Genomic DNA, 22283 nt, shown 5'->3' with positions numbered 1-22283 from the left:
TCTCATTTACTCAGAACTTTTAACACAAATCCAAATACTCAAACTAAATTCACGAAACCTCGGACTCTTCCATCTAAATAAAGCAATCACTGTAAAACCATTTCACTTGGACTCAAAATCAAACGCTGCTCTCAGATCACACACACACACACACACACACAGAAAAGTCAACTCAAACTCTAAATGAGTAGTATGTTTCAGTACACTCAAATACTGTAAGTTTCAATTATAAAATCAGGATCAATAAGAGATCTATTCTTTCTCAGCATCATGTCTTTGTGCTTAAGTCCGGCCTGAGGACTATGTCCCCATCACATAATGTTGTCTTTTCTGCTAGATAAAGAGGAAAAAATCTGTGGTCTGACAGATCCAGACAATTAAATCCTTACAATGACATCCCAATGAACAAAACATCTAAATGATACAGTATTCGTATTGAGCACCAGATGGCGGCGGAGGAGAGAACTGTATCAAAAGCTTCGAAGCATCAGCGCAGTTTGTTGTAAAAGCCTCGTTCGGCGCATCTCTAGCTATAACATACGGAGTAGAGAGAATGAGCTACTTCAGCGAGCCGGCTGTTTCAAAACCTATAAGCTGCCTAGATAGGCAGTATTTTTGAGCATCACTGAAAGAGAACATGTCATTATTTCATTGAGACTTGAGATAAAATAAACTGATTAGATCTTATAGTATTAATTTTCACATGCAGTTACACATTGTCGGTTAAAAACATTGAGTGGCTGGCAGATTTTGAAATCCACCAGACACAGTGGCCAGTGGACAAAAAAGTTAATTTCCCTAATTATGCCCTCCAGGGTCTTCAAGCCAGTCACGTGACTGAAAGCTATCAATCTAAACTAAAGGAGGGGCAAGACATTTTTCAAAAACACTTTAGAAGACTGATTCGGACCGAGTAGTAAAACAAACTAATGTCTACTCATGATGTGGAGGAGAGAGCACTCAGTGTGCAGAAATGACATGTATATGACTATGTACATTCTGCTGAACAATAGTAATAGATTTCTGGCAAATAGGCTACTTGTCTTTAAACTAAACCAGACTTTTATTTTGACGGGTTACCGTACCGTTACAGTTCTGTGTATGCGATACTACAGTTTATGATGTGATATGACGCTAGTTTTACTAAAATCAAACAGTCAAATGCTCAAGAAGTGTCTCTTGGATCAGTTCTGGAGATGTTGTTTATGTGTTTATGTCCTAATTTAGTGAGACGACAGAAGATGAAATCACCACGAGCGTCACGCGCGCGTCAGTGTGTAATTAATGAAGCCGTGCTTCTTCGCGATTCATTAACAGAGACACGCAGGATTCATATTTAAATAGACTTTTCCGGCTTAATATTTACAGATATTAATTCATATCGCGATTTGATGTGAGAGCAATGACCGACTTTTGATTAATTAATTCAAAATTTGACAAATTCCGTGACATTTCACATTAAACTGTAAATTCCGTTTTTATGACTGGATTCCGTCTGCGTTTTCTGCATCGCGGAAATCATAGCGCCCTAAAGTAGAAATCTGTCTGCTGTTCGTCCCGACGCCTTAAAACTGAAATATCACCATATAATGAGCCAGTTGTCCTTTTTTGAGACTAGTTCTGTTCAAAGCACAGAGAAGGCAAACAACAAAGTGGATCAATCAGAATGACATATAAACAATATATACGATATGTCAAAATCCATATCGTGTTTGAAAAATATCTCGATATATTTTAAATATCGAGATAAAGCCCACCCCTAGTATTGAAAAATTCACCTTTGAAGTTGCTCAAATGAAGTCCAATGCATATTACTAATCAAAAATTAAGTTTTGATATATTTACGGTAGCAAATTTTCTAAATATCTTCATAGTTTTTCAGTCAGTTTTATATCGTTTTTATTTTTCAAAATATGTTTATATATTTTTTAAGTAAAGTTAAAAATTTCGTTAAAATAACATTACAGAGGTTACAGTGTAGAATTAGTTGTATTTACATAATGTATTTAAGACTGTACACAGCTTTAACAATTAAACCATGAGACTGAATACTACTACTACTACTAATAAAAATACAGTTACTGAGTTCAGACCATGTTTTATGCAGTGTATTTGTAGATGGTAAATATAAACCTTTTCCTGAGACATGATTTCTAGACATGAATCAAATGTACAGTGGTTCTTCTTCGTAGTCTATACTGGATCACTGTCTTGTTCACATCCAGACGGTTTCCTGAAAATAAAGAAGGCTAGCAATGAATGATTTGCAGGCCCACTCGTGACATAAAAGTTTATACAAATGACATGGTGTGCATCAGGTCAACATCAAGAACAATGAATCAATGCTTTGTTTACCTTCATAAACCAGTGACATTTTCTCTGGTTTCTTCCCTGCCTGGTCACAGGCCTCCTTTAGTAAAACTGAGATTCTTTCCAGTGGGAACATGTCGATTTGCATGGTCCGTCCAGCACATTTGACAATGATATTGATCTTGTCCACTTCCGCAGGTTCATTAGGATCACTGAATGATTTTGAATACTGTGGCGAGATGTGTGGATGATCTGAAATAATCGAGTAAAACTGATTCAATAATGTCAAGATCACAAAAACTTGAGCTGATTTTAGTGATTGGGAATTGATTTTATAGGGTTAGAGTTACATACCATAATGACCTGAATGTGAGTTTACAGTGGTTTGTACAGGACTGCTCCCCTCATGGTCCTCAGACACCCGTGTTTCAGGAGGATTTGTGACTGGGATGTCATCTAAAAAGATCAAGGTACTGCTTTTTGATTAAAGCCAAACTTGCTTTGTGTTAATTAAAATACACTGATTTGTGCACATTAAGACCATTAGTATTAAGAAAGTACAGGGTTTCATGTTGACTAACTTCAATATTATATTAAAGTTTCAGACTGCAATAAATTATAGAATGATTCTATTCAAAAAATCCTTCCATTACACTGACTCTCACACTACACAAGCTGTTGCATGTCATCCGGGACTACATATCCCAGCATCCATTGCACGCACACACACAGCTGCATCACACACCCTGCATAAGCCATGGACTTCCTCTCTCTCACACTGATGAGTATTGTTTGCGCTTATCACCTCATCTCTGAAAGCAAGGTTACAGAACCATTTCCGAGTTTTGTCTAGTTCAGTGAGTCACGTGAAGTTTTGTGCCTCACTCAGCCCTTTCACACATACAGACTTTTCCGGAAAATTACTGGTAAATTGCTGTAAAGAGATCATGTGTGAACAGGATCTTTTCAAAAATACCGGTAAATTCATTCTGGCAATTTACGGGTATGAGAAGTTGTAACATTACCAGAAAATTGCCGGAATTCTGCTGTGTGTGAACCATAGACTGTAAAAAAACTATGGACGTAGTGTCCGTGACGTCACCCATAGACTCCTCAATAGCGGTTTTGAAGCCTAAAGTGTGCAGAGCGGGCCGTCGCCATCTTGGCAGCGCGTTACCGCCCGACTCTCCCGGATAATCGAAAATGGGCAAAAAGGCAGGAGCTGATTGCTGAAGCCACGCCCACCTAGCGCGACGGCATTGTCAGCAGCGGCAATCCACCTGTCACTCAAGTGGCCACGCCCTTAATTATGCAGAACTTTAAGGCTTAATATAATTTAAATGGATGAGTTATAAAAAAAATCACCCCCCTCACAGTTGTCATGAAGGGCAAAATTAGCAATATAGACCAAAATCATTATTTGAACCAGGCTGTAAACGTTTTTTTCTGCTGTAAAGTTGGGCATTTTAACATGGGGAGTCTATGGGACTGACTCTCTTCTGCAGCCAGCCTCAAGCGGCCAGTCGATGAATTGCAGTTTTAGTCACTTCCTTATTGGCTTCACGAGAGAGCGCGAGGTTGCTGCTCGGTGTGAACCATAAGACATTAAAAGAAATGGACACAGCGACCCCATTGGAACTCAATTGAGACAAGTGAAGCCCGTTTTTTAGCTCTTTTTAGCACTTCCGTTTCTGCCGCGCAGACTCAAACGAAGCTTGACGACGTCAGCAACCTGTCTGACAGATGTAAATCTTCTAGTAGCTGTGCGTGCAAACTGCCATCGTTAATCTTGCAGAGACAGCGAGCTTGAGCGGGGAGTTCTTTGTCGTGAGTGAGCAGGAGTAAGTATTCTGATTAATTATTTGGTATAGTATTTTAAAATGTAACGCCAGTACGCCATATTAAGTTAATCGCCTGCGAGCTTCTCCTCCTGTCTGTACGGTAATGCGACAGAGTCGCGTGATTATGACGCAATCGTTAGCCTATTTTTACAAAAACTGTTTCTACGGGGCCATAATGTAACATAGAAGGTAATGGAGCCCTTTATACATTGTTGTGTATCTTTAGAAATAAATAATGGACAACTGGAGTCTTTAAACGCCTCAGATGTAAAGTTATTTGCTGTCAAAGTGATGCCAAAATGAATAGGAGGTCAATGGGATGCTAACGCAAGTGAAGTTCTGCTACAAGATGGCGGCACCCGGCCGACTTCAACTTCCGGTCAACTTCCTTGCCGCCTGGTGTGAACGCAGAAGGAAAATTACCGGTATGAGCACGTACGAGTTCAGAACGCGGTGACGTAAGACGTCTACTCCGGGCCTGCTTACCTTCTGCTACTCCACAAATCCTGGAGCTCTAAACCAGTGGTCATGAAATCACTTGCGGCCCACCATGCCGAACACAATAAAAAAGAATAATACGTTTTTTTTTTTTTTTAACTTATTTTAGTTTTTACATAGGGAAAAACACATAGGGTACAAACGAGAAGTCGGAGCAGTGAAGAAGAGTGCTGGACATTCGGCATCAACTTTCGGTTTGCCCCGCAACTCACTTGAGGATGTTCAGCCCGTCTATTTCTCCAATTCTCCCAAAACAGCTTATACTACTGCTTCAGCTATTAAAATAGTTCAGTTTTGCATGTTTGGAGCAGGTTTTGACCGTTAAACAGGCCTATATGTTTTGTTTTTAAAGCGGCCAGCACAGAGAGAGAGTTTACATAGCCTATGTTTAATCAGTTTAGCCTTCTCAAATCATCACTAATTGTCTAAAATAAAATCTAAAGATATAAAACAGTAACGATGCAAGCATGTAACGATGTTTTAACGTTAAACCCATATAAATGTGCACTATATTTTGTGCGGAGAGTGCAAGATAAAGCACGCTTTTTTGAGACATAGGAGCCAGCGCGATCATAATATAAAATAAATAAATATAAAATAAAGAAAACAAACGTCTTGAACAAGAGAGCTTACAAAATAAACCGAAACTCAGCGAATACATGCCTCACAGACATGATAAATATATCTATAGAAAGCTTTAAATTACTACTTAACGAAATAATAAAAACAAACAACAAAAAATCTCAATACAATCATAATTCGTTTAGGAGGCGCATCTAATGAGGAGATGATGAGTCAGGCAACTTCATCCTTGGGACACAGACTCAGAAAACACTAGTCTATTAGTAAATTATTCAAATATATTTTTACTATTTCCCTCATTCATGGTAATTACTTTTTCTGGTGCTTTGGGACATCTTTTGAACTCAATTTGAACGCAGAACTGTTTATTTGCGCTGATAGACTATTTAATATTAATTTGGATCAACATAGGTTACATTTGTGAACGCGCCTTTTCTGCGATGTCACGCGTCTTACAGGCTGCAATTTACAATCGCAACTTCATTGTGCTATTAATCCTTTCAAGCCAATTTTCACTAAATTGGTCAGCTCCCGACAGCATCGGGTGTTTTATTAATGGTGAGTATAATTATTCAAACCAGTTGTCTATTATGATGTCTCTGTAACAAAAGCAGTTGCATGAATAATAAAGTTTGAAACCAAAAATGAAATCATCAACAGAAAAACTGACCATGTATTACCCTCCATGTTTAAAAATACAAGCGCAGCTTTTAGAGATTAATGACGTCACAGAATTACCCGGTATTTTGGAATGGATGTGTGAATGGAGCTTTTCCGGAAAAAAGACGGAATGTCGTTGACTTTGTGAACAGCGCATTTTTTAATTTACCGGTAAAGTCGTTCTGGTAATTTTACGGCAATTTACTGGTATTAGGCTACTGTGTGAAAGAGGCTACTGTCTGTTTCCTGATCTCCTGCCTGTCTTGGATTCTTCTTTTACCTAGTTCTCTGTACTTTGTTTGCCCGATCCCAGGCTCATGATAGCCTTTGGATTACTCTTCGTCTTACTGTTTGCTGTGTATCGACTCATGCCTGTTTCATGACCACGTCTTTAAATAAAGGCATCCAGATGGATCCGCATGTCTCACATTTCTGTCGCCCAGTTACATATGTACAACACAACCACTAAACACAATGAGTTACAAGTGGATGAACTGGATAAGCTAGATGTTCACCGTACTTTCATTTCCGCTATCTGATGGCTCGGTCTGATTCTGATTTGCTGTTGTCCACCGGAAGACAGAGTAGATCTTCTGCACCTTTAAAGCACATTATAAAGTTACAGAATTTCTTTACACATAACCCCAATTGTAGTAGTGTTCATTAAATTCTACACATTCCCACAACCCGTATTTATTTTTCCTTATTATACTGTAATTGCTATAAGTTTGAAGATGTTTAAATATGGTTTTCATACTCTGTCATTTTAAATACTATTCACTTTTAACTAGTTGCTTAGTAGCAAGCATATTACTAACATACTGGATTTTTAATAGTACTTAAAAAGTGCATATTAATTCCTTATTCTGCATGACCATATTTGACAACTACCTTATTAATATCAATATTATTAAAGTTATTAGGAGTTTATTGAGGGAAACGCTAATAGTTAACAAGTGATTCATAATCTAAAGAGCTATGACTTTTGTAAAATGATAAAACGATTTCAGATCTTGCTTCCTGACCTCTCTACACTTTCCTATGAAAATAAATCTTAAAATAAAAAGTAAAATGTTAACATTTTCAGCTTATCTGATCATGCTTTTACTCTCTGTTTGTGGTGTACCATAGTAAAATCCAGTACAAAGAATACTGCAAATTTTCAAGATTCAGTAGGAGTAACTTACCAGAGCAGTGGGATATCTGAATATAATATCCATGTCTTGTCAGTTGTTTCCACACTTCGCTTTTAATGCTCACTGCTTTAAAACTGCTCAATATATTCCCACTGCATCTTACTTTTGCTTTCTTTCTCTTATTAGCCCCCCACCCACAAGCATTCCTTTAGAAATTCCCTAGCTTTTTGCTCTAATAAAAACACCTCTGGAGCCAACACTAGATCCCTAAGCAAACAAGTCACGTGTTTGTATTTCTATTTAGTTTTATTCATGCAGATTACACATAAATGTCTTAAAGTAGTGGTCTGTCCAATACGATGTGATTTTAATTGTATTCAATCGACAGGTTTGTCTGAGGAACAGGCCAAAATTTTAGTTGTAATTGTAATGAAGTAGTTTCCAAATAATGCAGCTTTTACATAAACACGTGTGCATGCTTCACCTCCAGAAAATGCTATTTTAATTTCAATACATCACAGCCTGTTGCTTCTGTACCATAATATTGATTATTTTTGTCTTGTTCTTATATTAATAATCTTTATTTGTTCCATGTTAAATGTTAATTGACAGCTTTAGGTGGTTGACTTGTATTTACTAGAAGTAAAAACAACATAAAGTACTTAGATTAAATACTTACAATATGTCACCATAATAAAGATGACAATTTATTTAGCTAAATCAATAATTCCTGTTTCAGATGCTCTCGATGTTTCATATACAGAGACGCCCTGCCACAAATAACATGCATTTATACATAATTAAAATACAACAGAAGCTCCAAAACATTATTCAACCTGTTTAACTGGGAGGGCACGACAGTCCTTTGGAAATCACTTTAGGTTTAGCAGGGATACCTCAGCTAAAACACCTCAGTGGCAGGATCACGGACCTGTTTTGTTGTGTTGTGCATATTTCTGTTCCTATGTTCCATTATAATGTTCCTTTTCTCGTTTGGTTAATTAGTCATTATGTGCACCTGGGTTTGTTAATTATCCTGTGTATAAAAGTTCTTGTCTGTGCATTTCTCCTCTGTAGGGTCTACTCATATGTACATGTGTTTGCTCCAGCGCTGGGTGGTGCACTTAAATAACCGAAATCATGAAGTGTGAAATGTTGGACACTTCATGCACTCAATAGTCACATCTTTAATTACGTAAGGAAGGGGGAGGGACTATCAGACTCAGCTATTATGAATGACAAAAGAACCTTATAAAAACCAGATTCCAAGAAAGTTGGGTCACTGTACAAATTGTGAATAAAAACAGAATGCAATGATGTGGAAGTTGCAATTTCAATATTTTATTCAGAATACAACATAGATGACATATCAAATGTCAACACATCAAAACATCTAAATAAAGTTGGGACAAGGCCATGTTTACCACTGTGTGGCATCCCCTCTTCTTTTTATAACAGTCTGCAAACGTCTGGGGACTGAGGAGACAAGTTGCTCAAGTTTACGAATAGGAATGTTGTCCCATTCTTAACTAATACGGGCTTCTAGTTGCTCTAGTTTTCCAAAAAGAACTACAAATTTTGATTCGTCTGACCACAGAACAGTTTTCCACTTTGCCACAGTTCATTTTAAATGAGCCTTGGTCCAGAGAAAATGCCTGCTTTTCTGGATCATGTTTAGGATGGCTTCTTTTTTTACTTATATAGTTTTAGCCGGCAACGGCGAATGGCACGGTGGATTGTGTTCACGACAATGCTTTCTGGAAGTGTTCCTGAGCCCATGTTGTGATTTCCATCACAGTATCATTCCTGTATGTGATGCAGTGCCATCTTTAAGGGCCGAAGATCACAGGCATCCAGGATGGTTTTCCGGCTTTGACCCTTACGCACAGAGATTGTTCCAGATTCTCTGAATCTTTGGATGATATTATGCACTGTAGATGATGATACTTCAAACTCTATGCAATTTTTCTCTGAGAAACTCCTTTCTGATATTGCTCCACTATTTTTCGCCGAATTGGTGATCCTCTGCCCATCTTGACTTCTGAGAGACACTGCCCTCTGAGAGGATCTTTTTATACCCAGTCATGTTGCCAGTAGACCTAATAAGTTGCAAATCGGTCCTCCAGCTGTTCCTTATATGTACATTTAACTTTTCCGGCCTCTTATTGCTACCTGTCCCAACTTTTTTAGAATGTGTAGCTCTCATGAAATCCAAAATGAGACAATATTTGGCATGACATTCATGACTTTCAACATTTGATATGTGATCTATATTCTATTGTGAATAAAACTAGTTTATGAGATTTGTAAATTATTCCATTCCTTTTTTTACTCACAATTTGTACAGTATCCCATCTTTTTTGTAATCGGGTTTGTATAATTCATACACTACATGGTTGAGTACATATTGCATGAGTACAACATGTATTAGTGTGTTATTTGGGACATCGCTTCAGTCTTGAGAAATAGACTGACCAAGCAGTTAGCCAAGGATAATCTGTCTTGTTTTCCAAATTCAAATAAAATCTATGTTTGTAAATGACTTGATAAAATTGGACATTCTTAAACAAATTGATGACTCATTTGGAAGACTAAGACTGTTATACAATGGCAGACAGGTTTTACTTTCACTTGGTTTTCTATGTGTTTTCTGATTGGTTGGAATGGAAATTGGAATGTTGTTCCAGGATGAACAAGGATGTTATCCAGGAACATGTACAAACCCAGTGTTGACATCCTATGAGCTGCAATCGAACAATAAACGGATAAAAAGAGGCTGTGAGCCATAGACTTGAAGTCTTATTTATTTATTTATTCTTTATTAGACAGGGACAATGGACAATAAAGTATTACCCCAGAATTAGCTACAGAGCTAAATTTAATCTGCTGTCACTGGGCAGGAGTACACCAAATTATCAATAACATACAAATTAAACACGGTAAAATACAAGAATTATAAAAACATATTCAAAAGTCATTACCTTGTATCAATGATCACAAACCTGACTTGCCTTTAAAAATCTTTTCAAATGTAATTTAAACTGCACAGAGTTTGTACACTGTCTAATATCAGTTGGTAAATTGGTTTATATCACACACTGTATAAAGGTCATGTCCTTTTTACAACTCATTTTTAGTTTTGTCCATTAAACTTTTTCAGAAATACGTTTTGACCAGTGAGTTGATTCTTCTTAAATGCTGCAATGCTCTAACTAGTCTTTACCTCTAAGCCTAACCCACACCCTTACTTTAACCAATGAAATTGTCTGCGGGGTGAGATTTATGGTGATTTTGCAACTTAAACACATCTGATTGGACATTGCGTTAAAGAAATCAACAAATGTCTATGTCTGTGATTGGCTACATCACTCAAAAAAATGATTCAAGGCCTTCTTAGGTATGACACATTTAAATTGTGTTCACTTTATTTAAATATAGCTAATTGGGAATAATACATATATATATTTAATGAGTCTAACGTAAAATGTATAAATAGTGTTATCTATGAGATTTATTTTAATTTGCTTAACTCAAATTAATTTGGCTTCGGAGCGCGCCATTTGCGCATGTGCAAGACAAGCTCAGAGAAGAACATGGTCAGAGAGCGTGTGTGTCCGCCATTTTCTCGTCTGCTGCCGAAAGGACTGCTATGTCGTATTCGTTATTGGTAAGTATTATCTTGTTTGAGTATTTGTAATAAAGACTTTACCTAACTGTAAGAGAATGTTTAACTTATATCATCATTTTGAGTGAAATATGCAACAGCAGTGAAAGTTGTGCGAGGTGAATTGTTCCAAGTGTCACTTCGACAGCTTAATTTACTCCCGCAATTTGCAAATCCTGTGTTAGACCAGTCTAACGATTCAGAATGTACCTGTAACTGTGCAAAATTGGTTCTTAACTAATTGGCTTGATATCTGGATCGATATATCCGTCATAAAATGAATTGGAGGCTTGTGATCGCCGCGATTGTTTCGGCGCCGAGTCTATTTTTTGCTGCGTCACTAACGCTGAATTGGCCACAGTGCATTGTTCTTAATCAAATTTGACCTGCCTAGCATGAAAAATAAGACATTTCACCATAAAATCCCTGCCCATGGTAAATCAGAGCAAGTGACAGACAGGGGTAAGCCTACATCAGAACTAGGAGTGGAACGGTACATGTATTCGTATTGAACCGAAACGATACGGGCGTAACTGTTCGGTGCATGGACTATACACGAAGAATACACGGTATAAAACCCGCGTGCAAATTAATTAATGTAATTCGGAAATACTGTTAGATATGCGGGTTCTTAGGGACACCTAATCTGTAACCCCTTCTTCGTTCTGAAGCTTCATATAATGAATCTGCGATGTTAAGATTGCAATGCTGGAATATGGTGTGTGTGTGTGTGTGTGTGTGTGTGAGAGAGAGTTATTGTACAGGTTTCTGCATTTGGCTTATTTCAGTCTTGATTTTCCCCGTGCATCCTGAAAGGCCTGATGATCAACCTGACTGAAGATATAGACTCTTTCTTCAAGGAGTATGTGGTAAGGGATTTTTTTATTTTTATATAACAATTCTGTTAATACTTTTATGTTTTATAATATATGATTGATTATTACTAAATGCTACATTTTCATTTTCATTTCATAATAAAACAATGTTTTAGTTGAATAATAAGATTTTGTTTCATTATGTTCACTGCTGTGTGTGTGCACTTTGGATGGGTTAAAAGCAGATCACGAATTCCAAGTATGGGTCACCATGGGCTGTATGTCACATCACTTTCGTCACTATTGAAAAGCTTATTATTGATATTCTATGAATGTTGTGTTTGCTACTTTTCAGTCTGAAACTCAATATCTTCCTTAATTTCTTGGACTGTTTGATTTGGCAATGCAATTTGCTGATTACTTTTAAAATATAAAGGGTCAAATTTACTTAACCAAAGTGTTTTCTGTTTTGTCCAGGCCACTGAGGAGATTGTACAGAAGACATCGGAGTTGTGATCGAGGGCATTAAGGTTTTGAGCAACCTAACCTGCGTGATCCTGGCATTCATCAATCAGTCTCATTTATGCTCTTGATCTTAGTTCTCCTGAAAACCTAAAGTACACCTTCGAGTTTATCCAGAAAACCTAATGAACTTTGATGGACTTGAATGCAAAGATCCTGCAACTCAAAATCAAGCTGTTTGCATGAGATGTGCAATAATGTGAATTATTTGAAAATACATGCAGGCGCGCACACACACAAAAGTACATTTCATTTTTATAAATTCTTACATGCTTTTTCTTACACACTTTGTGTATTACTAGTTAGTCATTTATGTCTTTTTAGGGATAGTTCACCCAAAAATGAAAATTGTCATCATTTACAGATCCTGTGGTTGTTCCAAACCTGTATAAATGTCTTTATTCTGTTAAACACAAAGGAAGATGTGTTAAAGTATATGGGAAACTGAACTGATTTCCATAGTTGTTGGTGGCCCAGAACTGTTTCCCATATACTTTAACACATCTTCCTTTGTGTTCAACAGAATAAAGACATTTGTACATGTTTGGAACAACCTGAGGATGAGTAAATGATGACAAAATTTTCATTTTTTTTAAAGTTCACCCAGATATTAAAATTATGTCATTAATAAATCACCCTTATGCTGTTCCAAACCCGTGAGACCTCCGTTTATCTTCAGAACACAGTTTAAGATATTTTAGATTTAGTCCGAGAGCTCTCAGTCCCTCCATTGAAGCTGTGTGTACGGTATACTGTCCATGTCCAGAAAGGTAAGAAAAACATCATCAAAGTAGTCCATGTGACATCAGAGGGTCCGTTAGAATTTTTTGAAGCATCGAAAATACATTTTGGTCCAAAAATAGCAAAAACTATGACTTTATTCAGCATTGTCTTCTCTTCCGGGTCTGTTGTGAGCGCGTCGTATGTATTTTCGATGCTTCAAAATTCTAACCCATGGGCGATATGACCACAAAACATAATTTCAGGATTTCAGAGATTTCACAATATTTTTCCAGATTATTTCACAGCAACAAACAAATCTCAGTATAATTATTGTTGTTTTTACATTTTTATTCAACTGAGAATAAAGAGTTAAATTACAAAGAAAATACTATATATATTGTATAAAGTGTACAATTAAAAAACTGCATAGACTTCACCCTTAGATATGAACTGTTTCTTTTTAAAAATTCAAATGTAAAAAAAAAAACATGAATATTTATTTAAGTTTATGCTGTGCGCTGTCGGCCTTTCTACGTAAAAATGTCAAATTACATAACGTGGATGTCATACAGTCTCTAGCTGGAGCCAAAAAAACAAAAAAAAAAAACAACTTGAAAGCGTACAGACCCACGGAAGAGACGTTTCTCATGCGGCTTTCCGTGCGCGATTCGAGACGTAGTGGAGACAGACTAAAGGCGTTTCATTCATTCATAACTCGTCCAATCTCGCAGTGGAGCGCGAGCTCAGTGATTGGCTGTCGTCCAATCTCGCATTGACAGCCGATCCTGATCCAGAGACGGACTGTTAACAGTAAGGTTGATGGTTCGAGCCCGCCCAGGGATGAACAGATTTTGGATTTCAGTCAGAATGATTGCTGGAACTATAATAGCATTAATTAACCAAGTATGGTTGTTTGTTGTTTACAAGATAAATCTCCCTTTTCTTTTTTTTTTCTTTTTTTGGAAATACATTTTAACTGGCACGATGCACAATTAAATTATTTTTTTTATTAGTTGATTTTTCTTAAAATGCCATTGTCTGCAGTGCGAGATTTATGGTGATTTTGCAACTTAAACACATCTGATTGGACATTGCGTTAAAGAACTCAACAGATGTCTGTGATCTACATCACTGAACTCTATGCAGTGGATCTTTGCAAAATCTGTTTCGTCAACAAGCTATTACAGCTTTGATTGGTGGAGCTAAAAGTAAATAAATGCAGTATTACGGTGGAAATGATGTTCTGGTTAAAAATGACTGTAAGCAATTTACGTGCTTAATTAGCTGTGAAATGGCAATCGATTAAGAACTCATATTTATTCTGAATGCAGACCATGTCTCTTTCACTTTCTCTGAAACATATACTTCAGGTCAGTGCATGCATCTTTGCTGCTGTTTTAGTGGTTTTACCCCGTTTGAGACCAGTTTGTATCGTCTGCACTTGCATCAATACGGTGTTTTTCATCCGGTAGTTTATTGTTGTTTAACACACAAAATACTGTTAATCGGTGACTGTAATTGAAGAATTTTTGAGAACTACATTGTACGACATTTGAAAGTAGCGGTGAGGTGTAGCCTATGCATTTACTGTAACTTGTTAAATGTGTAGGTGACTATGACATTAGGATATAAAAGATCTCATCTTTACTAGATTTTTTCACTGCTAGGACAGATTACTTTTCCTTTAACAACTTTTCTCATTTATGTTTGTATGTCTGGGTCTCAGTTAGGAATAACTTAATTAATATGAATAACGAACGCTAGCATTAATTTGGATGTTTAAGTGCATTAGTAGAAATACGTTAGACGTACGTTATATATAATAAGTTGGAGTAACAGTAAAGTGTGCATTGTGAGTCTATTTTTTTTAACCATTTAGTGATTGTGTCGTAAGCCCGGCTAGCTCAGTCGGTAGAGCATGAGACTCTTAATCTCAGGGTCGTGGGTTCGAGCCCCCACGTTGGGCGAAATACTTTTCATTTCTTAGTTTGAGGCACAAGATAACCAATAAGGCGCTATGATCACATAACGTGGCTGTCATACAGTCTCTTGCTGGAGACAAAAAAAAAAAAATAAAATAAAAAAAAAACTTGTTAGTTTGAGGCACAAGATAACCAATAAGGCGCTATGATCACATAACGTGGCTGTCATACAGTCTCTTGCTGGAGACAAAAAATAAATAAATAAAATAAAAAAAAAACTTGAAAGCGTACAGAGCCACGGAAGAGACGTTTTCTCAAGCGCTTTCCGTGAGCGTGATTCGAGACGGAGTGGAGACAGACTAAAGGCGTTTCATTCATTCATAACTCGTCCAATCTCGCAGTGGAGCACGAGCTCCGTGATTGGCTGTCGTCCAATCTCGCATTAACAGCCGATCCTGATCCAGAGACGTGCTGTTAACCGTAAGGTTGATGGTTCGAGCCCACCCAGGGACGAATGGCTTTTGGATTTCAGTCAGAATGATTGCTGGAACTATAACAGCATTAATAAACCAAGTATGGTTACCATGTTTTTGTTGTTTACAAGATAAATCTCTCTTCAAGTTGTTTTTCTTTCTTTTTTTGGAAAAGCATTTTAACTGGCACGATCGACAATAATTTTTTTATTTATTTTATTTTGATAGTTGATTCTTTCTTAAATGCCATTGTCTGCGGGGCGAAATTTATGGTGATTTTACAACTTAAAAACATCTGATTGGCAGGGGTGGTTCTAGAGGGGTTTATTGTTGTTTAACCCACAAAATATAGTTAATCAGTGACTGTAATCGAAGTTTTGAGAACTATATTGTATGACATTTGTAATCGAAGTTTTGAGAACTATATTGTACGACATTTGAAAGTAGCGGTGAGGTGTAGCCTATAGTTTGCTGTAACTTGTTAAATGTGTAGGCGACTATGACATTAAGATATAAAAGATCTCATCTTTACTAGATTTTTTCACTGCTAGGACAGATTGCTTTTCCTTTAACAATTTATCTCACTTATGTTTGTATGTCTGGGTCTCAGGTAGGAATAACTGAATTATTATGAATAATGAACGCTAGCGTTACTTTGGATGTTTAAGTGCATTAGTAGAAATACGTTAGACGTACGTTATATATAATAAGTTTGAGTAACAGGAAAGTGTGCATTGGGAGTCTATTTTTTTTAACCATTTAGTGACTGTGTCGTAAGCCCGGCTAGCTCAGTCGGTAGAGCATGAGACTCTTAATCTCAGGGTCGTGGGTTCGAGCCCCACGTTGGGCGCAATACTTTTCATTTCTTAGTTTGAGGCACAAGATAACCAATAAGGCGCTATGATCACATAACGTGGCTGTGATACAGTCTCTTGCTGGAGACAAAAAATAAATAAATAAAATTAAAAAAAACTTGAAAGCGTACAGAGCCACGGAAGAGACGTTTCTCAAGCGCTTTCAGTGCGTGATTCGAGACGGAGTGGAGACAGACTAAAGGCGTTTCATTCATTCATAACTCGTCCAATCTCGCAGTGGAGCACGAGCTCCGTGATTGGCTGTCGTCCAATCTCGCATTAACAGCCGATCCTGATCCAGAGACGTGCTGTTAACTGTAAGGTTGATGGTTCGAGCCCACCCAGGGACGAACGGCATTTGGTTTTCAGTCAGAATGATTGCTGGAACTATAACAGCATTAATAAACCAAGTATGGTTACCATGTTTTTGTTGTTTACAAGATAAATCTCTCTTCAAGTTGTTTTTCTTTCTTTTTTTTGGAAAAGCATTTTAACTGGCACGATCGACAATAATTTTTTTATTTATTTTATTTTGATAGTTGATTCTTTCTTAAATGCCATTGTCTGCGGGGCGAAATTTATGGTGATTTTACAACTTAAAAACATCTGATTGGCAGGGGTGGTTCTAGAGGGGTTTATTGTTGTTTAACCCACAAAATATAGTTAATCAGTGACTGTAATCAAAGTTTTGAGAACTATATTGTACGACATTTGTAATCGAAGTTTTGAGAACTATATTGTACGACATTTGAAAGTAGCGGTGAGGTGTAGCCTATAGTTTGCTGTAACTTGTTAAATGTGTAGGCGACTATGACATTAAGATATAAAAGATCTCATCTTTACTAGATTTTTTCACTGCTAGGACAGATTGCTTTTCCTTTAACAATTTTTTATTTTTGTATGTCTGTATGTTTGTATGTCTGGGTCTCAGGTAGGAATAACTGAATTATTATGAATAATGAACGCTAGCGTTAATTTGGATGTTTAAGTGCATTAGTAGAAATACGTTAGACGTACGTTATATATAATAAGTTTGAGTAACAGGAAAGTGTGCATTGGGAGTCTTTTTTTTTTTTTTTTTTACCATTTATTAGCTATGTTGCAAGCCCGGCTAGCTCAGTCGGTAGAGCATGCGACTCTTAATCTCAGGGTCGTGGGTTTGAGCCCCACGTTGGGTGCAGTACTTTTCATTTCTTAGTTTGAGGCACAAGATAACCAATAAAGGGCTATGACGTCACCAAGGGGCGCAACGCTGTCTCTGTGGCGCAATCGGTTAGCGCGTTCGGCTGTTAACCGAAAGGTTGGTGGTTCGAGCCCACCCAGGGACGTCTATCTTTATGCTTCATATCACTGCCACCTAGCGGTGTGATTCAACAAAGTTTTGCCCATTACATTTTATTAGAAAGAGTTTCGACCAGTGAGTTGATTCTTCTTAAATGCTGCAATGCTATAACCAATCTTTACCTCCAACCCTACCCCACACCCTTACTTTAACCAATGAAATTATCTTCTATGTCTGTGATTGGCTACATCACTGAACTCTGCAATAACACATTTGAAATAAAAACATTTGTCTCTCTTCAGAGTGCAAACACAAATATGCAGTGGATCTTTGCCAAATCTGTTTTGTCAACAAGCTATTACAGCTTTGATTGGTGGAGCTTAAAGTAATAGTTGCAGTATGCCCACCGTTTATAGTGGAAATTATGTTCTGGTTAAAAATGACTGTAAGCAATTTACATGCTTAATTCAGCCCACTGAGCGCCAAGTTGAAGAACAGGCAGAGAGTTCTTCAAGAGAGCAGCATCCATAGCCACAGCATGACAGGCAGAATGTTCAAAAATGACCTCTTTGGTTGTGAGTTCATTAACCTCTTCCGTATCGGGACATCACATAACATGGAAAAAACATGTATTTCATGCAAAATTCTTCATTAAAATGATTAAATAAATGTATGAGATGCTAAAATGCATTTTAACTGGCACAATGCACAATTAAATTATTATTTTTTATTTTTATAGTTGATAAAAGATCTCATCTTTACTAGATTTTTTCACTGCTAGGACAGATTACTTTAACAACTTTTCTAATTTATGTTTGTGTGTCTGGGTCTCAGTTAGGAATAATTGAATTAATATGAATAATGAACACTAGCATTAATTTTGATGTTTAAGTGCATTAGTAGAAATGTAGACGTACGTTATATATAATAAATTTGAGTAAAAGTAAAGTGTGCATTGGGAGTCTATTTTTAACTTTTAACCATTTATTAACGGTGTCGCAAATCCGGCTATCTCAGTCGGTAGAGCATGAGACTCTTAATCTTAATCTAGGGTCGTGGGTTCGAGCCCCACGTTGGGCGCACATATCTTATGCTCTTCATCTTATTATTTGAACACAACATACGAATAAATCGCTATGACGTCACCAAGGGGCGCAACGCCGTCTCTGTGGCGCAATCGGTTAGCGCGTTCGGCTGTTAACCGAAAGGTTGGTGGTTCGAGCCCACCCAGGGACGTCTGTCTTTATGCTTTATATCACTGCCTCCTAGCGGTGTGAACCAACTCAGAGACAAATGTGTTTGTTTTATACCACTGCCATCTAGTAGTCTAATAAATGGACAACAATCACAACGCACGTCATCGTCGTCTCTGTGTCGCACCCAGGGACAACGTATTTTAATTCAAAGTCTATACCTGATAGAAGAAATGTCCTGGCGTTACATGACCGCTCTCTAGTGGACGATATAAAATATTACCTTAAAGGGGCAGTTCACACAAAAATAGTGAATAGTTAAAATCTTAAAGGCTTTAATTAAAAACTGGTCGCTGTTTTCATATCCGTGCTCTTTGCCAGATGAGTTCACAGTAATAATTAGTAAATGCTGGAGATGAAAAGGATAATCTTACTGTTTGCAGAGTTTTCCTAGAAATAAGTGGGAGTGTTATTATTTAACACCATGTGTGGCTGAGAGGATTTGCTTGTTACTGCAATTACATGTTGGGTACATATCAGTTGTTTCTGCATATTAGCCCCTATGACTCTCATTAAACTCTCCACCTGAGTTCTGTGTTGACACGACACAAGCTAACAGCCCAATCTCACACACACACACACACACACACACACACACACATATCGTCATCCACAAGTCTGTTTTTTTTAGCATGTTATATTGAAAATGACAATGTTGATGCACACATGAGAAATACCCAGTCTTATGAGGAAATATCATTTATTTACTTAAATAGGTGTAGCTACACCCAGTCTTTGCTTCCAATATATATATATATATATATATATATATATATATATATATATATATATATATATATATATATATATATATATAATATATATTCATAACTACATTTGGCAATTTGTCAACAGAAAATAGTTAAAAATGTGTACAAAATGTGATTAGTAAAAAATAGTGGCATTGTTAAACAGGTAAGCTAGATAAAAATATTAAAATGACATCTGGACAGATGTTCCTATGTAATTTCAACAAAACAGCAGATTTAGCTCTTTGGGGAGTTTGAGGTTAAAGCAAGGCAGGTGTGCTCATATGCACCGAGGCCGTCAGTAGGGAGGATTGCCGGGGTTCAGAGGCTGGTAGGATGGATCGATGGATTGAGTTGGCTGGTTGTAAGCTTGCGGCTGATGGTGAACCATGTTAACTGTGTTAACGACCACCATAGGGTTTCGTCGAGCCTTCAGCTCTCTGGCCATCTGACACCAGACGCACAGAGAGCAGCAGAACACTGTACAGCAGTCATCCTGTATCGAGCCCTTCATCAAAGACAAAAGAACAGCAAAACTAGTCAAACTAAAAACTAAAACATGAAACTGAGTAGTCATTAAGCGGAGGGCCTTGGAAGCATTGGCCATTCAAACCTGGGACTATTTCTGAGCCGTGCAACATCTAAAATCATCAGTTTGTAGTTCTTAAACCGGAGGAGAATTTGAGTTTTTGAGAAATTTCAGTTGGCAAAATAAGGTGTGTGGTTAACATTACTCCAATAGACTTAAATATGCTGTTCTTCAGTATAACTTAAAATACAGTCAAACCTCAGGAATAAATGACAGTTTAAAACATATCACAATAGAAACCAGTTATTAAGTGTATAGTGATGCTGTATTTACTTTAATGTGGAATCTCTCTCTCATGGCGCTCCTCATTGAGAGTGTAATAGGATGCAACATGCCACCAAAGCATATCTCCAGCAGGGGGAGACACAGACACTCTCCAAATTCTTCACTGGTTTTACACATGAGGCAGTATGGACACCAAAGCCCACAGCAACCTGCCACAGGAAAACAGATGGCGTGCAACAGCTCACATCCTCAATCACTGTTTATTCTTATCATTACATTACAATAGTCTGTGGTGTATATTTCCCGCTTCTCTCCACCCCACACTTACAGATGCCCATGTCATCACAGCAGTCACACAATCCGGTGCTCCACAGGGTCGAAGTCATGTTAGTCGTGCTCACCATCATCCCTGGCTGGACATTTACAGCTGTATGTGCCATGATGAACTGACCTGAGAAAACACATTCAAAAATCTAGACAAATCAGAGTGCACATCACACACACACACACACACACACACACACACACACACACACACACACACACAAACACTTAACCTGGAGATGTTAGACTTAAAAAGTGAGGCACTTTTTATTTTTTTAGCCTTTCTGAGTCTGTATCTTAGGTTGAGGTCTATGCACTTCCTGAGCTGGAAAGAGAGCGTTTACATTGCATCACTTAAAAAAAAGACAGCTAAAAGAGTTTGCAAAGATCGAGCATCTCCTAGATGGCATTGAAACCTGATCCGGTCTGAAAAAGAAGAATGCCTTCTCCACCTGCAGGTCCAGTCCCAGCCCAGCACACAGAGACACATGCAAATATACCAGTGACCACAGAACAAATTGAAATGAAAGCATGTAAGTGATGTCAGAGAACTGGTTTTTCATATTTTCCAACTCATTTTACTTGTAAATTGCTTCTGGCATCTTGTTTCATGGATGAAAAAAAATAATAAAGTTTGAAATTCAATGCATTTGAAAGTGAAGATTGCGAGAAAAAGATTTTTCAAATCTAGAGGTGCAACTAAAGTCATTTACATTTGCAAATTTTAATCGACATGCTCGAGAATTTGAGTAACAAAACACCAGTGTACTTTTCTAGACAAATTTGTTGCTGTGCCACCAGTTTAAAATCCATTTAAAAGATAATCCTAAATCATCAGATTTTTTTTTATTTTTATAATCTAATATCAAATCCTTCAGATCTAAGAACAGTGCAGAAATTGAATACTGCAGAAGCGACTGATGCATATTATTTAACGAGTCTAGCATGCGGTGTACTTGCCTGAAGCCTGCTCTCCTGAGGGTGTGAAGTTGTGTGTGTCTCGATGCAGAAGGAGGAACTGAAAAAAGCCATCGCTTTAGGTGGAGCGCCAGTCTGTGTGACCGCAGGAGGGTACAACAGAGATGAGGACGTCACTCAAACCCTACCCCGCACTACATCAATGCAGATTTAACACAGAAAAGCAGGTGTATTTCCATTGTGATCAATGCAGAGAAAACACCCACTGGATTTCATTAGTCATATTCGTCATTTTAGTATCCTTGAGATACCATTACTCTTTTAGATTCAGGGCTTTTTTCCCCTTCATATTTACAACCTCTATTTTTGTTAGTTTTAGTAGTTCTTTTGTCATTTTTTAGTGTATATATATATATATATACATTAGCTTTCACAATTTGAACTAAACTAAAATGAGAAAACTATCTGAAATAAAAGTTTTAAAGTATTTTATTTAAAGTAACAAAAAAGCTTTTTAATGGTTTTCGTTTCAATTTTAGTTCACTGTAATAACCCGGTTATAAACCACTTGTTAAAGGTGGCATGATAGTATTAATAAACCCTTACAAAATCTTATTTGCGCTGTAAGCCTTATTATGTAACACATCCAGGAATAAAACCGGTCTGGAAGCAGTGAGCAGAATAAAGCTTCGCTGAATGCACAGCGTAAACACTGCGATGTGCTCAGTTAAACTCTGCTAGCTAAATGCATTTCCATTGGCAGGTCTTGTTTTCCGTGACATCTGAACCTGGGATCAGGTTCTAAAGCTCTGCGTTTAGTTTAATGAACAAAAGCAAACACAACCAGTTTCACAGTGCAGTGTTGACCAATCAATCCAGTAAAATTAATCCTGCACTCAGCTTCTTTATAAAGTTGAGCAATACAAAAAATGTGATGATTTGA

General features: G+C 37.3%; 1 protein-coding gene, 1 long non-coding RNA gene and 5 other non-coding genes across 7 annotated transcripts; 6 read left to right on the top strand and 1 right to left on the bottom strand.

Moving 5' to 3' along the window:
* The first annotated feature begins 10496 nt into the window (after nt 1–10496).
* On the top strand, nt 10497–12270 carry LOC113079129 (uncharacterized). The gene is made up of 3 exons (XR_003281663.1): nt 10497–10694; nt 11508–11560; nt 11984–12270. It is a non-coding gene; the product is annotated as an uncharacterized LOC113079129 (long non-coding RNA).
* A 2374-nt stretch (nt 12271–14644) lies between these two features.
* On the top strand, nt 14645–14718 carry trnak-cuu (transfer RNA lysine (anticodon CUU)). Its single transcript has one exon. It is a non-coding gene; the product is annotated as a tRNA-Lys (tRNA).
* Nucleotides 14719–15923: 1205 nt separating this feature from the next.
* trnak-cuu (transfer RNA lysine (anticodon CUU)) lies at nt 15924–15996 on the top strand. The gene has a single exon. It is a non-coding gene; the product is annotated as a tRNA-Lys (tRNA).
* A 1109-nt stretch (nt 15997–17105) lies between these two features.
* trnak-cuu (transfer RNA lysine (anticodon CUU)) lies at nt 17106–17178 on the top strand. The gene has a single exon. It is a non-coding gene; the product is annotated as a tRNA-Lys (tRNA).
* Nucleotides 17179–17254: 76 nt separating this feature from the next.
* trnan-guu (transfer RNA asparagine (anticodon GUU)) lies at nt 17255–17328 on the top strand. Its single transcript has one exon. It is a non-coding gene; the product is annotated as a tRNA-Asn (tRNA).
* A 1116-nt stretch (nt 17329–18444) lies between these two features.
* trnan-guu (transfer RNA asparagine (anticodon GUU)) lies at nt 18445–18518 on the top strand. The gene has a single exon. It is a non-coding gene; the product is annotated as a tRNA-Asn (tRNA).
* Nucleotides 18519–19400: 882 nt separating this feature from the next.
* On the bottom strand, nt 19401–21450 carry LOC113079121 (cornifelin homolog). Its single transcript, XM_026251325.1, has 4 exons — nt 21383–21450; nt 20427–20549; nt 20147–20307; nt 19401–19792 (listed from the first exon to the last, which is right to left on the bottom strand). The coding sequence occupies exons 2-4, from the start codon at nt 20536–20538 to the stop codon at nt 19583–19585; spliced, it is 483 nt and encodes a 160-aa protein (XP_026107110.1). The 5' UTR covers nt 20539–20549; nt 21383–21450; the 3' UTR covers nt 19401–19582.
* Between the last annotated feature and the right edge of the window lie 833 nt (nt 21451–22283).

The sequence above is a fragment of the Carassius auratus genome, unplaced genomic scaffold (assembly GCF_003368295.1).
Source record: "Carassius auratus strain Wakin unplaced genomic scaffold, ASM336829v1 scaf_tig00027223, whole genome shotgun sequence".
Classification (NCBI taxonomy): Eukaryota; Metazoa; Chordata; class Actinopteri; order Cypriniformes; family Cyprinidae; genus Carassius; species Carassius auratus.
This window is presented reverse-complemented; position numbering and strand designations above follow the sequence as displayed.

Coding starts and splice junctions, on each gene's coding strand:
- LOC113079121 (XM_026251325.1), bottom strand. CDS start 20,538: ATGGCACATACAGCTGTAAATGTCCAGCCAGGGATGATGGTGAGCACG. Junction 20,308..20,426: donor CTGTGATGACATGGGCATCT/GTAAGTGTGGGG, acceptor TTCCTGTGGCAG/GTTGCTGTGGGCTTTGGTGT. Junction 19,793..20,146: donor GAGAGAGATTCCACATTAAA/GTAAATACAGCA, acceptor TCTTTGATGAAG/GGCTCGATACAGGATGACTG.